We start from the raw sequence: 15583 nt of genomic DNA on the forward strand, positions 1-15583 counted from the left end.
AACGTGTTTGATATGATCGCAAGTCGCAGTGACGTAACACTATCAACAACCAATAGATGAGCTCTGACAAAACCGGAAACAGGAAACCTGCCGGTCAAAACAACCACAAAAGTGGCAGAGTGGCATGGACGACTAAGAAACACCAGCAGTGGCGCGCCGGTAGTCGAGTGGTTAAGGTGCACCCCATGTACGCAGGCGACCCAGGTTCGAATCCGGCCCGTGGCACTATTTCCCAACATGTCTCCTCCCGCTCTCTTCCCTATTTCCAACTCTATCCACTGTCCTATCTAATAAAGGCAAAAAGGCCAAAAATAAATCTTTAAGAAAAAAGAAACACCAGCAGTGAAATGTTGAAGTTCCCAACCAAGCTGGTGGAGCTGTGGGCAGATCAGCCCAGCCTGTTCAATGTGAATTGTCCAACATATCACAACTTTTAAAAAAACTGTATGGTGGGGAAAAATTGCTAAAAGAATCTAGTAGTAGTCTTGTAAATAGTGACCCTACAAGATTTACAGTCTTTGTAAAATTTCAGTCTGAGACGAGGCTGTGACTGAAAACTCTAAAAACTCATCTTTAGATGTGAGCAGGCGTGAGCTGATAGTTTTCCAAGAGTCTTTTCCAAATCTTTTCAAAGTCTTCTGATGTATGGGCAGCTTTAGTTATACCTCAGTAAACCCCCTACAAGTGCATCAACAAGTGTACAGTAGAACCATGCCTGTAAAAAAATAAAAGCATTCTGTTAAAACAAAGGAAGTTTCTCAAAAGAAAAGCTAAACTGGGCTTTTACTTTGAAAAGCACAGAGTGTGCACTCATTCTCTGTCTATATTTCCTGTGACATACGGTAACAGAATGGAAACAGAAAGCTTTAACAATAGAAGTCAAGGAAACAGCTTTATTAAAAGAAGCATTTTAGCCTGTGGCTTTCATCAAGGTTATCAAGAAATAGACTGAAAAGATATTCGAGACAGAGCTTCCTCCATAGCTGCACCCTCCCTCTGGAACCCACTCCCTAAACACATCCAAGACCACATTGACCAAACTCAAATCACTGCTCAAGACTCACCTTTGTAAACTGGCTTTAGTTTGTGATTTTGATGCTGTTTGTCACTTTGCTTGTTTGTTTGGCTATTATGTTGTTTTTGTGGTGTGCAGGGTCTTTTTAATTACTGTACAGCGTCTTAAGTTTTTTGAGAAGTCCCTTATAAATAAAATGTATCATTATTAATACTTGTATTATCATTTTACTACAACAAGGTAAATATGACTCTCTATTCATCATTTTACTGTCTATTTTGGTTCACAACCACGCACAGAAAAAATCTCAATCCTCTAAATTTTCTGTGCTTACTCACGCAGTCTGAAAGCTCCAACTTGTTTACATGCAAACAAACTGAAAATCAAGAAATGGCATAGCCAAGACGTTCATCTCTGTATCCAGTCTGAAACCAGCTATACAAGACACGAAACATCTGTTACATCTGTTGCCATGAAGGATGGTTAAACACAAGGTGCATATGACTTCTGACTTGTCCAATGAGCTTTCAGTGAGTTTTTTAAACTCAAAGGAGACATTCAAAGTAACATAGGGTCCTTATTTCTATAGGTGCACAATATTATCAGCACAATATAAGCTTAAAAATTGTGGGGCGCAGGTGGCCTAGTGGTTTGAGGTGTGTCCCATGTACGTGGCCGGCTCAAGCTCGAATCCGACCTGTGGGGCTCTCTCATCCTAGTTTCTGATTCTGTCCACCATACTCTGCTATCAATGGAGGCATAAAAAGCCCAAAACCTTTTAAAAAACACTGTAATATCAGATATGAACATTTCCACCAATATTTACGACCAAACCCATCCATCCATTTTTCCACACTAATTATCTCATTCAGCATCACTGGGGGCTGGAGCCTACCCCAGCTGTCATTGAGCCAGAGGCGGGGTACATCCTGGACTGGTCGCCAGGCAGTCACAGGGCTGATTAACAACCAGGCACACTCACACCTACAGCCAACATAGAGTCACCAGTTAACCTAACAAGCATGTGGTGTCAAATAAGCTTTGGCATGTTAATTTCAGACCTTGATTGCAGACTGATCAACACTGACAGCCCTAAATATAAAACCAATACACAACTTAGAGAAAAAAAAAAAAAAAAAAAAAAAAAACACTTCATGAAGAGCAGATTAGAGACCCGTAGCTTCTGTAAAAATGAAAAAATAAATAAAATAAAACTTAATACCTGGGGACACTAAGCTGGATGTTAAGCCATCCACATTAAGCTGGCTTATGTGCAACATGCTCATGTGCAGAAAATGAGGAGCAGACCAGCAGAAGATCTTGTTAAAATAAGACAACAGAAAAGAATTAACGGAAGTGACTCTATCAAGAGTTTACCATTTCAAAGAATAACTGTTGTCCATGATCAACAGAGTAAACAGGACTGTCTGTGTCCCTCCTCTGCATATCTAATATTTTTAAGAGTTTATCTTTTTTCCCGTCACTAAGGTAACTCCAAACATTTGAAAAACAACAAGGAAATGCAGACGTTTTCATTGGTAAACTGTTTTTGTTTGCACTCAGTCTTGTTTGCACAGCTCGTAACTTCCAGGTAAGACACACAAGAGTTTGTTTTTGGATTATTAGGCCGCAGGGAGAGAGAGAGAGAGAGGGAGAGACGGGACGCTGCAGGAAACGGCCATCAGAGGCAGCAGCAGCCGTGCAAAGCCTGTCATCAGCAAGTCATGCATGCATCTGAATAACAGGTCCTTCCACATTCTTCAGAGGGGGAAGAGAGGGAGGGAGGGAGGCTTGGACAGAGAGAGAGAACAAGGTGCATAGGGAATGAGGAAGTGAGAGAGAGAGAGAGAGAGAGAGAGAGAGAGAGAGAGAGAGAGAGAGAGGCACTTGTCTGTAACAGGCAGAGAGAACAATAATCCAACATAAAACCTTCCCAAACATGCAGAGAAATACAACACTACTATGAACAGGTACCAACTTAAACTGAAACTAACACTAAATAAAACTCCATGTTACATCTTAAACATATGAGAGTTTATCTTGCTCTAGTCTTTGTGTTTTGATAGCAAGTCCTTGCTTCTGTGTCTGGTAAACTTTTTCAAAGTTTCTTTATCCAAAAAAGTCTTGTCTTCTCCTGTGTTGATGCTGAGTGACCACTGAAATCACCTTTTCTCCAGCCTTTGCTGAAAATTTGGGCTACAATTCTAAAAACACTGTACTTGCATGTGAACAAACTGAATTATAATGTTTACTAGGGGTGTAAAGGTACAGAAAAATTTCAGTTCGGTATGTACCTCAGTTTTGAAGTTACGGTTTAAAGTCACGGTTTACCTCCGCCAAGGAGGTTATGTGATCGGGTGGGTTTGTTCGTTGGTTAGTTTGTTAGTTTGTAACATAACTCAAAAAGTTATGGATGGATTTTCAGGAAATTTTCAAAAAATTTCAGAAATGGCATAAGGAAGAACTGATTAGATTTTGGAACTGATCCAGATCACCGTCTCCAGGAATTTTTTAAAGGATTCTGTACTATTGGGAGATAGGGCTAATGGCGGAGGTCTGCGCTGTTACCACTTTACACCAGGAGACGGCGGACATGAGTAACTTTAATCCCAGGAGCATTTTTGGTGTTTTTCTATTCAAAGTTTTGGAGTTTATAGAGTTTGAAAGACGCACGCCCGGCCGAGGAGATGAGTCAGAGCGAAACAGAGAGAAAGACAGCGAATTGTAGCGAGAATACTCACAATGCTGGGAGGAATAGAGGAATATTCACCTTCTGCCATGACTTTCAGCCATCCGGTGAGACCATAGGTGGTTCTGCCATGACAGTCCACACGTAGCGAAGCCATTGCTGTGCCTCACCGTGTTTCCACCCCATCGGGGAGAGAGTAATTGGCGAATTAGATTTTGGGAGTGATCCGGATCACCATCTGGATCCAGGAATGTTTTTCAAAGATTCTTCACTATTGGGAGATAGGGCTGATGGCGGAGGTCTGCGCTCTCTGAGTGCTTTTCTAGTTTGTTTTAAAATTATACAAATATTTACAGTAGGGCTGGGCAATTAATCAAAAATTAGATTAAATGGCAATATGAGGAACTTAAGGAATAATTGCATTTCAAATCGCAATTCCAATATTGGGTAAAAAAATCACAATAAGATTATTTTCCCAAATCGTTAATTTACAGAACAAACAGAGTCGGAGGTTTGGCGTGGAATCATCATTCATTAATCACAATCGAGGTAGATAGTTCAATTAATTGTGACTTAGATTTTTTCCATAATCGCCCAGCCCTAGTTGAAGTTTTTTCTCTGTTTATCCTCATTCTTTAAAGTGTTTATTGGACTTAAGTTTGTTTCCTTGGTAATCCTCAAACCTTAAAGTGTCTCCAAAAGCACTGGAATTTGTTGTAAGAAAAGCATATTTAAATATCGGTATCAGCAAAAATTAGTCTGGAAACATCAGTGTATTGGATATTGGCAAAATTCAATATTGTGCATCCCTTAACTTAATTAAAATTTATGTTTACCTGAATTTTGTTTTGTTGCCAAGAAAAGTCCCTAGAAAATGTTTTGGGAGTATTTTTTTGCCTCCATGTCCTGTTAATCATATTGAGACCCTTGTGAAACATCATATGACCCTCATGTTGGGAACCATTGGTGTAAGACATGACTGCATGCCAAAGCATGGAAAGCCCTTTTCACTGGAATAAAACTCACGCCAAGTAATACACACTGTACTCAGACAAAGCAAAGCAAAGTTACACATATTTTTAACTGCACCAGGATTCATATGCCCACGATTCTGTGGTCATTAAACTTTCTCTTTGTCATGTAGCAGTATTTAGTGAAATCTTATCAGGAGCTGAGTGTTCAGCCACATTCCACTCTAAGCCTATTCGTATTTCTGCAAACAGTGATTGGTTGTTGAACGCCGTCTGATGACTGTAACAGGAGAGGAAAGTCACGGAGGAATGCCGTCCGACCACTCTGCCTCAGCTACTCTTTAATCCTCTCACACTCTCTCTCTCTCTCTCTCTCTCTCTCTCTCTCTCTCTGCGCCACAGGAGGCAAGACAAACAGACCGGACATTCCTGTTCAATTCAACATCCAGCAGCAGCTGAGCTGCACAGCGGCCATTCACTGCGGTGGATTTCAAAACAGAAAAATGACAGGGAAGTGTCAGAGATAAAGAGAAACAACATTCCTGAGTCACTTCATCCTCTGAGGAGTAGAAGTAGGTCAGAAAGAAGGAGTGTTTCCCTTCACATGCACATTCTTCTTCTGTGGTTTCTATCGATTTGTTCACACAGGTGTTAGTGTTTAATGACAGGATGGAATGTGTGATAACACCGCTGAGGCAATCGCTCAGGTGATAAGACCATTCTCACCAATCTGCACGAGCTCAAGCAACATTTACTGTTTATACAATGTTTGAAGGGCAAATTCCAACAAGTGAACCTTCAAAACAACTTCAAACTCTCGTCTTTCTACTGAACAACAGAATAAACCTCTCGTGTCACTCTTGGATGTAGATAAGATAAACAAAAGACAGGATCTGAGAAGAGATATTAACACTTCTAAAGATCTCAGTGGAGTAGAAAAAAGGAGGAAAGATGATAGCTTAAACAAGAGAGCTCTCTCATTAGAAGAAGGAACTATTCCACGTAAGAAATTTCAGTTAATATCCCTGTTCATAGTAAAACCAAAGGAAAAGATCAAAATCATTAAAGGTTATTCTTATTTGTTGTGGTCTGTCCACTGAGTGAGGGTTTATAAACTGTTAGATTGACAGATTGGTGAAGCGTCAACCATATTGCCGGCATTATGCCAAACCACTGTGGTAAGGAGGATGCTTAGCCAAAAGGCAGCGCTTACGATGCACCAGCTAAACTATGTTCCAACCATCACCTATGGTCAGGAGGTTTGAGAAAAGACCAAAAGAATGAGACTACAGATACTGAAATAGTTTCTTCTGAGGTGGCTGGACTCTGCCTTAGAGAGAGGCCAACAACAACAGATCTAAGAGTAGAGCTGTGGCTGTGTACAAGGCATCCAGCATGCCACCGTTAGCGTAGCAGAGTGATATAGGACAGACAACAGCTCAGTCTGAGTCATGTCATCAGCATGGTTTTTTCTCCAATACCAAGGAGAAGTCAAACGTCACCTGTTTGTGTCCGTGTAACTAACGCTGTGTAACTAACGTGAAGCACAGCAATGGGGTAAACGTGTTCTTTCCACACAAGGTTTAATTCATCCATCCATTTCCAGGGTCAGGTTGCGGTGGCAGCAGGTGAAGTAGGCCTAGGCCTAACTCTTTCCTCATGAGGGATTCCAAGGTGCTCCCAGGCCAGATGGAATATATGATCCTCCCAGCAAATCCCGGGTCTGTCTTAGGGTCTCCTCCCAGTCGGACGTGCCCGGAAGACCTCCATGGGAAGGCACCCAGGAGGCATCCTGATCAGATGCCCGAACCACCTCAACTGGCTCCTTTTGACGTGAAAGAGCAGTGGCTCCTCTTTAAGGTCCTTCCAGATGTCAGAGCTTCTCATCCTATCTCTAGAGCTGAACCTGGCCACCCTACTGAGGAATCTCAATCTAACTGCTTGTATCTTCAATCTCATTCTTTCGGTCATTACCCAGAGTTCATGACCATAGGTGAGGGTTGGGACATGGATCGATTGGTAAACAGAAAGCTTTGCCTTTTGGCTTAGCTCCCTCTTCAACACGATGGTACAGTACAGGCAAAACTGTAGATGCTGCACCAATCCGCCTGTCAATCTCACGGTCCATTTTAGCCTCACTTGTCAACAAGACCCAGAGATACTTGAACTCCTTCACTTGGGGCAAAGACGCACTCCCCACCTAGAGGGAGCAGCCGCTTCAAACCCAGCCGCAAGCCACCCAAGTGCTTGCTGGAGGTCCCCAGCTGAGGAAGCCAGCAGAACCACATAGTCAAGGTTTAATGTGTGTAATAACAGTAACATACATCAAGTGCTACCTCTGCTAAAACTAAGTTAAATCAATAATAAACACACTATCCTTGACAGGATCTTCACAATAAAAGTCTGTTGTTGCTATTTTATTTGAGTGCTTTTATTGTGAAAACCCACGTCAGGAAATATGCCACATGAAACTTTAAACTACAAGGGCAATTATAAAGAAGTGAATACAGCCATTTTTCTGAGATCTTATTCACAGACATGAGTTCAGTATGGCATCACAGGGTTGATTACCGGGAAAATATATGCATTTGAACGAGTTGTCGCTGTTAATTTTGTAATACCGGGATAATCCCATTCCCATAAAGAGCAAAAATACCAACAGATAAATCTTAGGTCAAATAGCCCAGCTCTTCTGCTCCTGTGCTTAGAAAAGAGCCAAACAAATTTGTTCAGGGATCTGATCAAGATGTCTCCTCCTGGCTGTCTAACTTCGGAGGTCTTCCTGGTATGTCCAACTGGGCGGAGACCCCAAAGTAGACTCAGAACTCACAGGAAGGATTATATATTCCATCTGTCCTGGGGATACCCCAGGAGATGCAGAAAAATAATGCTGGGAAGAACGATATCTGGGTCACTATACTGCCAATGCAATCAACCCTTTGACCCCTAAAAAAATTGATGTGTTGAGTTTTATCCTCACTTAAAAACAGACCATTCCCCATGCAGACATGTTTACTAAAACTACATTAACCATCATGAGATGTCTGCATTCAAACTCCCCACAAAAACAAGTTGAAGATGTTTTGCAGCAGGAGGAGAGACTGTACACTGAGGGAAGGTCACACACATTCACTTTCTAGTCAGATTGCGACTGTCCTGCTCTGCTCGTCACATTAAATTAGGAGGCTGGTGGCAGCAAAAAGCCTGAGGATCAACTCACTGAGTCCGCTGTCAACAAATACAGCGGTCAGAGCGCCCTTCCACGAGGATTTAAGACAGAGGGCAAAAGAGATGAAGCAGTGTGCGGATTTTAAAGGAGTCAGTTCTTACTCTTTGAGAGTCTCGAAGCCTTGTTCCTTAAACAGCAGCTCCTGCTTCATACAGGCCAGATCCCGCTTCAGTTTGTTCACCTGTGACACACAAGGGAGAAAATCTGTCAGTGTTAACAACATTTCAAATAAGAAAGACAAACTGATGATAGTTTCTACAGTTATAGATGGAATAAGACAAAATCAGGGCTGTGTTTAGCTGCATACTTTCTGACTGCCACATTTTGTCTGTTGTACTCGAGCAAGTTGGTCTTCACTAAAGAGGTATTGTAAAAATCCAGATTTTACATTATACAAGTATAATGAACAGCAGTCTTTTGGGGGTCTCCCATGGGAAAAAAAGGTTTAAACTGTCTTCCTATGCAACTACTTTTATTGTGCTCAGTATAGTCCACAACATGCAGTTTTATGCAGCTGTGCATCTCTTTTAGCACCATCTGCTTCTGTCATGGAGAGTTTGCACCCCTGCTAGTTATAATACAGTAGTTAAGCTCTCAGCTTGCAGTGATTATCGTGAATTTGACAGACACAGTCCATGAGTCGCCCTGCCCACCTCAGCGGATCACTTGTTTTCTTTGACTGAAGAGTATTTTCAGTCAAATTGGAGCTCTGCAAGACTTATTTGTCTACTAGCACATTCCTGTCCTCTTTATTTGCAGGATTATGATCCAATGAGGATGAAAAGATGGTGAAAAGTGGCACCAGCCCGACCCAAAATGGTCTGCTTGCTTTGTACCCTAGCGTTTTTTGGGAGCACTGTAACGGCTGCTAGCAAAACACAGACGAGCGAGACTGACAAGCAGCATTGCAGACAAGTCTTAAAGTCTGTTGCAGTTTGTTTTTTAGTGGTAAAAAGACTTTGCAAGAATTGATAATATTAGGATAATAAGATTACATGAACACGGTGCAATTTCCAGATTTTTATTCATGTTGCTATGACCTATGAGAAGTCAGGGAAGGATGGTAATTTAATTCACGTTCCCCACAGCTAGGTTTTAATTTCCTAACATTTTCCAGCTTCTCCTTTGTGAAAAACTCTTTAGTTTGTGTGTCTGTGAATTTATAAGAAGTAGCCATAAGTAGAAATCATTAGATCAGTGATACTCAACACGTGGCTCTTTTGTGATGATTTGTGGCTCTTTTATGTCTTAATTTGAAATATTATCCTTTTAAACTTTGACCTCAGAAATTATACATTGCAAGTTACATTAATCAGTTTGTTTCCTAGACTTATACATCCATCCATCCATCCCTCCATCTTCTCCCACTTATCCGAGGTCGGGTCGTGGGGGCAGCAGCCTAAGCAGGAAAGCCCAGCGGCTCTACTCCGAGTCTCTCCTGGATGGCCGAGCTTCTCACCCTATCTCTAAGGGAGAGCCCAGCCGCCCTGCGGAGGAAACTCATTTCAGCTGCCTGTATCCGTGATCTCGTTCTTTCGGTCACAACCCACAGTTCATGGCCACACTTATACAGAAGGTTTTAAAGGTCAAACTTCATTGTCAACCTTTATTTTTTCTCTATTTCCATTGCCCTTATTTGCAGTTTTTTGCCCCCTTTTTTTGTTTTACATTTTTTGCTACTTTTCATCAATTTCTTCTGTTTTTAGCCCATTTTTACCACTTCTTTAAGCAACTTGTCAAACATTTTTGCCACTTCTATTTATTCCATTTTTGCCTTTTTTCCTCAGTTTTAGCCACATTTATCCTGCTTCTTTGCAATTTTTTGCCCACTTCAGTTCCTTTTCACTAATTTTTTGCTGCTCTTTGACCACCTGTAACTCAATTTTATGTGACTTTGCACCCATATTTGCCACTTTTCACCCAGTTTTCTCCATTGTATGCCTATTTTGCCCCATTTCCCATATTTTTTTGCCACATTTAATCTATTTCTGCTGCTTTTAGCATATTTTTACCACTTCTTTTAGTCACTTTTTGACCATTTTTGCCACTTTTATCCCACTTTTGCACTAATTTATGAGTTTTCGCCAATTTTATTCTGCTTCTTTGCAATTCTTTGCCCATTTCAGCTGCCTTTTGCCATCAAATGCTACTTTTACCCCATTTTCCCACCTTTTTTGCCCATTTTAGTCACATTTCTCCATTAGATTGTGGCTCTTATGATGGAATTTTTCAACAATTTGGCTCTTTGGTTGAGCTGGATTGAGTAACACTGCATTAGAGCATTTGTGAGGCTTAAGTAGACGCTCTTACCCGACTTTTGGCTGTGGCGATTTCTGCTTTCAGGATGTCGGGGTCGTACTTGCTGGATGAGGAAGATCTAGAATTCACTGCAGGAAAAAGCAGACATAAAGAGAAGAGAAATTTGTTAAAAAAATATACACTAGTATCATTTGGGTTATGTTCAACACCTGTGAAAAACACCTGCAGTGGATGACAGAGGGGAACAATAGAACTGTGAGCTGCAGGCGCTCTGGGGAAAATGTGTTAAATTGAAGGAAACTCAAGGGAAATGTCAAGTCATTTTATTCTGTCAGCATGAAAAAGCTTTGCAGATAAGAAACTGTCAACTGACATATTTAAGATTCTTGAGTTTGTTTTTCAGAGTTTGGGAGCTAAAAATAAAACTCCCCCACCACATCATCATTATGTCTGTATCCTTCAAGGTCAGAGCTGAAAAAACTCCTCCTCTTTGGCAAATGGATTAAAATCATGTGCAAAAGTCTTTCTTTAATCTATATATCTCTATATCTCAACAGTGAACACCTACTATTCAAAACTGGTTCCAAAATTTGCCCGAAAATTTCCAAATCCTCCACTGACATTTTAGAAAATTCCGCTAACAATCATTTTATCCTGGAACCACGCCAACCAGCTATCTGAATACTTATGACTAAAACATTTGATTTGCAGGATTAAAAGCAGAGAAAAGGGCAAAGATACGAGGCTTTCTACATGAACTTACAAGAATTAAAGTGCACAGTGAAATGCTATGCTCATAGGAAATATTGCACATAAATTATCATCACACAAAAAATGCACAGGAGATGCAAAATAGTATTGCAAAATAAATTTAATGCAACGTGCTAAGTTTTTGAATTCAAAGGGATACTTTAACATTTTGGCAAATTCGTCCATTGCCATAATCCCTATAGTCTTAGGAATAGGTTCGCTACCTTCAGTTGTCGGTGCAAGCTGCTTTTAGATCGGCCGCTGCCGAGTTCGGACCTGCTGTGCCAACTCAATGTAAGCAGACGGTATTCCGGCTTTCCCTCATCAAACTCATCAAATACACAATCCAACAACTCCAAAAAGCTCTAGTGGACAAGTTGTGACCTGCACATTCACCACGCTATGAAATAATCATGGAACGTTATGGGACGGAGATGTTTTAAAGCTAAATGCAAAGCCGGAACTACACTCCAGACATGGCTGCTGCACTGTGTCACTCCACCCAGTGGTTTACTCAAGAAATAGTTCCAAGTATTTGCTTCATGCGTCATAATGTTACATATATATACGTTATTAAATTTAAGTCATATTTTTAACTTTTTAAGTCATCATTTTTAATTCTAGCTCATATTTTGACATTTTCAACTCCTAATTTTGGCTTTTTAATCCCATATTTTGACCTATCAGACTCACAATTTAAAATTTTAAGTCATATTTTGACTTCTAAACTCATAATTTTAAATTTGATCACATATTTTGACCTTTAAAACTTATTTCAACTTTCTCCTCGTGTATTTATAAACCTTGTTTTTCTATTTTTAATATGGTGTTGTGATCTTTTGAACTAATAAGTTGGTATTTTTATCTCAGATTTGAACCTTTAAACTTATTATTTTTACTTTTTCGAATTTCCAAATGATTTATCATCAGTGCTGCTTTTTTTTCATATTTTATTACTGGTGAAAATGAGGTTGACAGTTATGGTTAAATGTTGACCCTGTTAGGCCCTCAGGTTTATTGTTTTATTTGATGGGGTTTCATTTTCTCTTTTTGTTTGTCTCCTTGTTTTCTCCTGTTGCTCTTTAATTTGAAATCATTTATTACTTCAGTTTTCTTTAAATGCTTGTGTCTGTATGAATGATAAACTGACTCACTGATATGGTGATATTTTTATTGAGTAATTACAGACATAATGAAGCCTATCAAGTCCTGTCATGAGTGATTTAAGCTCCCTTTTAAATTTTAACTTATCAGTCTGTAGGCTTTTTAAGTTATTTCAGTCAGACAAAGCTGTGTGGCTTTTTCTAGTATATACCTCTTTTTTGCTTTTGTGCATGAAAAACTTCTCCAACCTTACCGACTTCACTTCCAAAACCATCCCTAAAAAGAAGAATACTCTCGCTGCATCGTATCAGAGGTTTTCATCCTCGATACTCACAGCTGGTCTGAGACGTTGACTTGTCCCTCCATGCGTCGTTGAGCTGCCTGTACTCCTGCTGCGCTAGGCGGAGCCTCTGCTCCTTCACCTGGTAGATCTCCTTCTGGGCGCTGAGTGCATCGCTCGCCACCGCCAGGTAGTCCCGCAGCATGGACTCCTGCTCCCGCTGCCACTGCGCCCGTGGGTCCTCCAGCTGGGTGCTCTCTACAGAGAAGGTCAAGAGGATTAGAGGAGCGCTGGCGGTATCAAAATCTTATTAGCATGTTAAATTATCACTCTAAATTTGAAAGAACAATGTTAAAGATTTACAAGACCCTTCCTGCTTTAAATATACAATAAAACTGATAAGTGTTCTACTGCACAGTAATTTATTCAGTTTTATTTAAGGTCTTTATTCATTAATCTAAAAATAAAACATCAGCACTGGAGTTTGGTGGAGATGGGGAACAGGAAAAAACGAACAGGAACAAGGAATGAAACTGGAGTCGGATGACATGGAGAATAACTTTAAGTTGAAGTTAAGTATCAAAAGTAACCAGAGACTTGACTCACTTGTGTTGTGGTCGACATAGTACGCGCCGACCACGGGGTCGTACGCCTCCTCCCAGCCGACCGGCAGCTCATCCCCGATACAGTCAGCAAACGTCAGAGGCTTCGTCTGCCTGGAGGAACAGAATCAGAAAACAGAATCAGAAACAGAAACAAATCCATGAAGATCAACAAACGACACAAACCCTGTCAGCCTGAAAGGTGGGAGACCATCTTCTCTATAACATTTACAAAATTTAGGATCACATTCAGCAACACGACTCTGGTGTGATTTATATTTAATATGAAATCAAACTTTACACACTCACCAACCACTTTATTAGATATACCTCTTCAACTGCTGTAACTGTCTAATCAGCCAATCCATGGCAGTACCAGTATAGGCATGTTAAAATAAAGTGCTTAAATCAAGCCTCTGATTGGAGAAGAAAGGTGATTTAACTGACGAAGGGAAATTTTGAAGCATACGGATGTAAAAAAGGCCTTATGGAGTCTTCTGAGGAAGTCAACTTTCCTAACTTAGCAACAACTAGCACTGGAGAAAACCCTCTGAAACAGAGGCTGTGGATGCTGCCAGCACAAACACTGTGGACACAGACCACCAGAGTTCAGTTTATCAAAGTAATGATTAGTTACTTTTAATTCATTCACAAGTCAATTAAAATGCAGACGCATTCAATCCTGACTACCCATTAAATAGTCATTTGAGACTACCCAAAGCCACCTGGAGCTTACACGCTGGGGCTGTGATATCACTGTATCAGAAATAACAAACACAGTTACAACCATGATTTTCAACCTGCTACTGAACCTAAAACTCTAAAATAAAATAAATGAAATAATAAAACAATAAAAATAAATTAATTAAAAATAAAATTTATATAATGAATAATAATAAATAATACAATTTAAACACTAAAAATAATGATAATGAATAAAATAACCAAAAAAACCTCTTAAGATGCTAAATTTAAGGTGACAGTAATACAGTGCACGTAAAAATTGGCAAATACATAAAAGAAATACAACCTCAATTCCAAAAAAGTTGGGGTGCATGGTATGCAACTCTCATAAACCCATTTATCATTCCCAATAAAGTATTAAGAACATATTAGAAACTGAGACATTTTACCATTTTAGAAAAAAAAAAAACAAGCTCACTTTTATTTGATGGCAGCAACACGTCAGAAAAGACATTGACTGTAGTAGAGATGCATGATAATAACCACGTGATATCAGTTTTAGCTTAAAAATAAATAAACCTTCAAGTTCAGGTTGTTGCCAAGGAGGCTCACTGAGAGCCCTGAACGTTTTGACTGAAAAACAACTGTGGACTTCTCCACTCCTCTCTGAGCTCCACTTTGTTCAACCTCTCTGCACAAAAATGAGCTTGAAAACACCAGCGTACAAGATATCAGCAAAATCCTGCAGCCCTAAATTGGAGTATGTTGATTAAACTGGAAGCTGTTCAAGTGCAATGTGTAATAGTTAGCTTAGCAGCATTTAGCAGAACAAATGTGTAAAAGTGGAACATAATATTGATTAGTAGGCCATTCTAAATCAGTGTTTAAACAGCTGAATATATCAAATTGCTTTATTATTATTATGTCCCTCCTGTGGTGCTGTAGAAACATGCAAGAGTTCAAAATCCAAGATGGCGGAGTCCATGGAGGGGACCCTCCTCATGTATGAATAAAAGACTTATTCTAAGCAAATATAGAAAAAATCCTTTTTGGTATGCTGGTGGTAAACACTCATTTAGATAGGCCTTCATATTCATCACAATGTCATTTTGCAGATGCTTTTGTCCAGAGCAATATTCATCTGAGAGTAAGAACAACACAAGCAAAGATCTGGACAGTAGGAATTAAGGCTGGGCAATTCATCACAAATTAGATGAGACTGCAAGATGACCTGCTGCAATTTTCAAATTGAAGAAGGAGCAATATTTCTTTAAGTTGAAATCTGTGTCAAAACACCAGTTTAGAACTTTTCCTGCAGCAGAGGTATTATGCATTACATATCATGCAAACATTCTAGTGCCATATTTTAAGAATAGAGTACAAAAAAATCTTATTTTCTTCATTTTTAAATGTTTTTCTTATTAAATATGAGAATAATGTAAAAATTATGAGAAACTTAAGAAACAATCCCATATTAAATTGCAAACACAATATTGGGTAAAAAAAAAAAAAAAAAAAACACAATTAGATTATTTTCCCAAATTGTTCAGCCCTAGTAGGAATCAACATCAGTAAGAACAGTAAAGATGCTAACATGCAGTGCTAGAGGGAATGCACATAAAAATATCATGTTCCTTTTCTTAAATTTGCTTTGCTAAATGCCAAAAGGCTAAACATTACAGACTGCACCTTTAAGAGTGAAAATCCTCAGGCACACAGGTTTTTTGGGTTGGATATACAGTGTTGTAGCAGCAGCTGTTGCATTAAGCTCCTTTTAAAGACAGATAAAGACAATGACATTTTTATAGTGCTTTGGAGCTTGATCCAGATTTTGGACCTCTGCAGGCAACACTAAAACTTGTGCTTTTTAATGATCATTTCTTATTCCTTAGGACATTGGTTCCCAACCTAAGGTCCGAGACCCCCCAGCAGTGTTCATTTTGGCAGCTATTTTTAATTTTAGTCATAGTTTTAGTCTTTAGATGAAATATCCTTTAGTT

The 15583-nt window shown here is 39.6% G+C and overlaps 1 protein-coding gene across 1 annotated transcript in view; it reads right to left on the reverse strand.

Moving 5' to 3' along the window:
* The window catches only part of wwc1 (WW and C2 domain containing 1), a 100024-nt gene that overhangs the window by 47144 nt on the left and 37297 nt on the right, over positions 1–15583 (reverse strand). The window contains exons 2-5 of the mRNA XM_041801125.1: positions 12904–13013; positions 12352–12555; positions 10215–10291; positions 8006–8085 (exon numbers count right to left, since the gene is read on the reverse strand). Of these exons, the coding sequence (XP_041657059.1) occupies positions 8006–8085; positions 10215–10291; positions 12352–12555; positions 12904–13013 (471 nt within the window). The remainder of the gene's footprint in view (positions 1–8005; positions 8086–10214; positions 10292–12351; positions 12556–12903; positions 13014–15583) is intronic.

Source organism: Cheilinus undulatus, linkage group 12, assembly GCF_018320785.1.
Source record: "Cheilinus undulatus linkage group 12, ASM1832078v1, whole genome shotgun sequence".
NCBI lineage: Eukaryota > Metazoa > Chordata > Actinopteri > Labriformes > Labridae > Cheilinus > Cheilinus undulatus.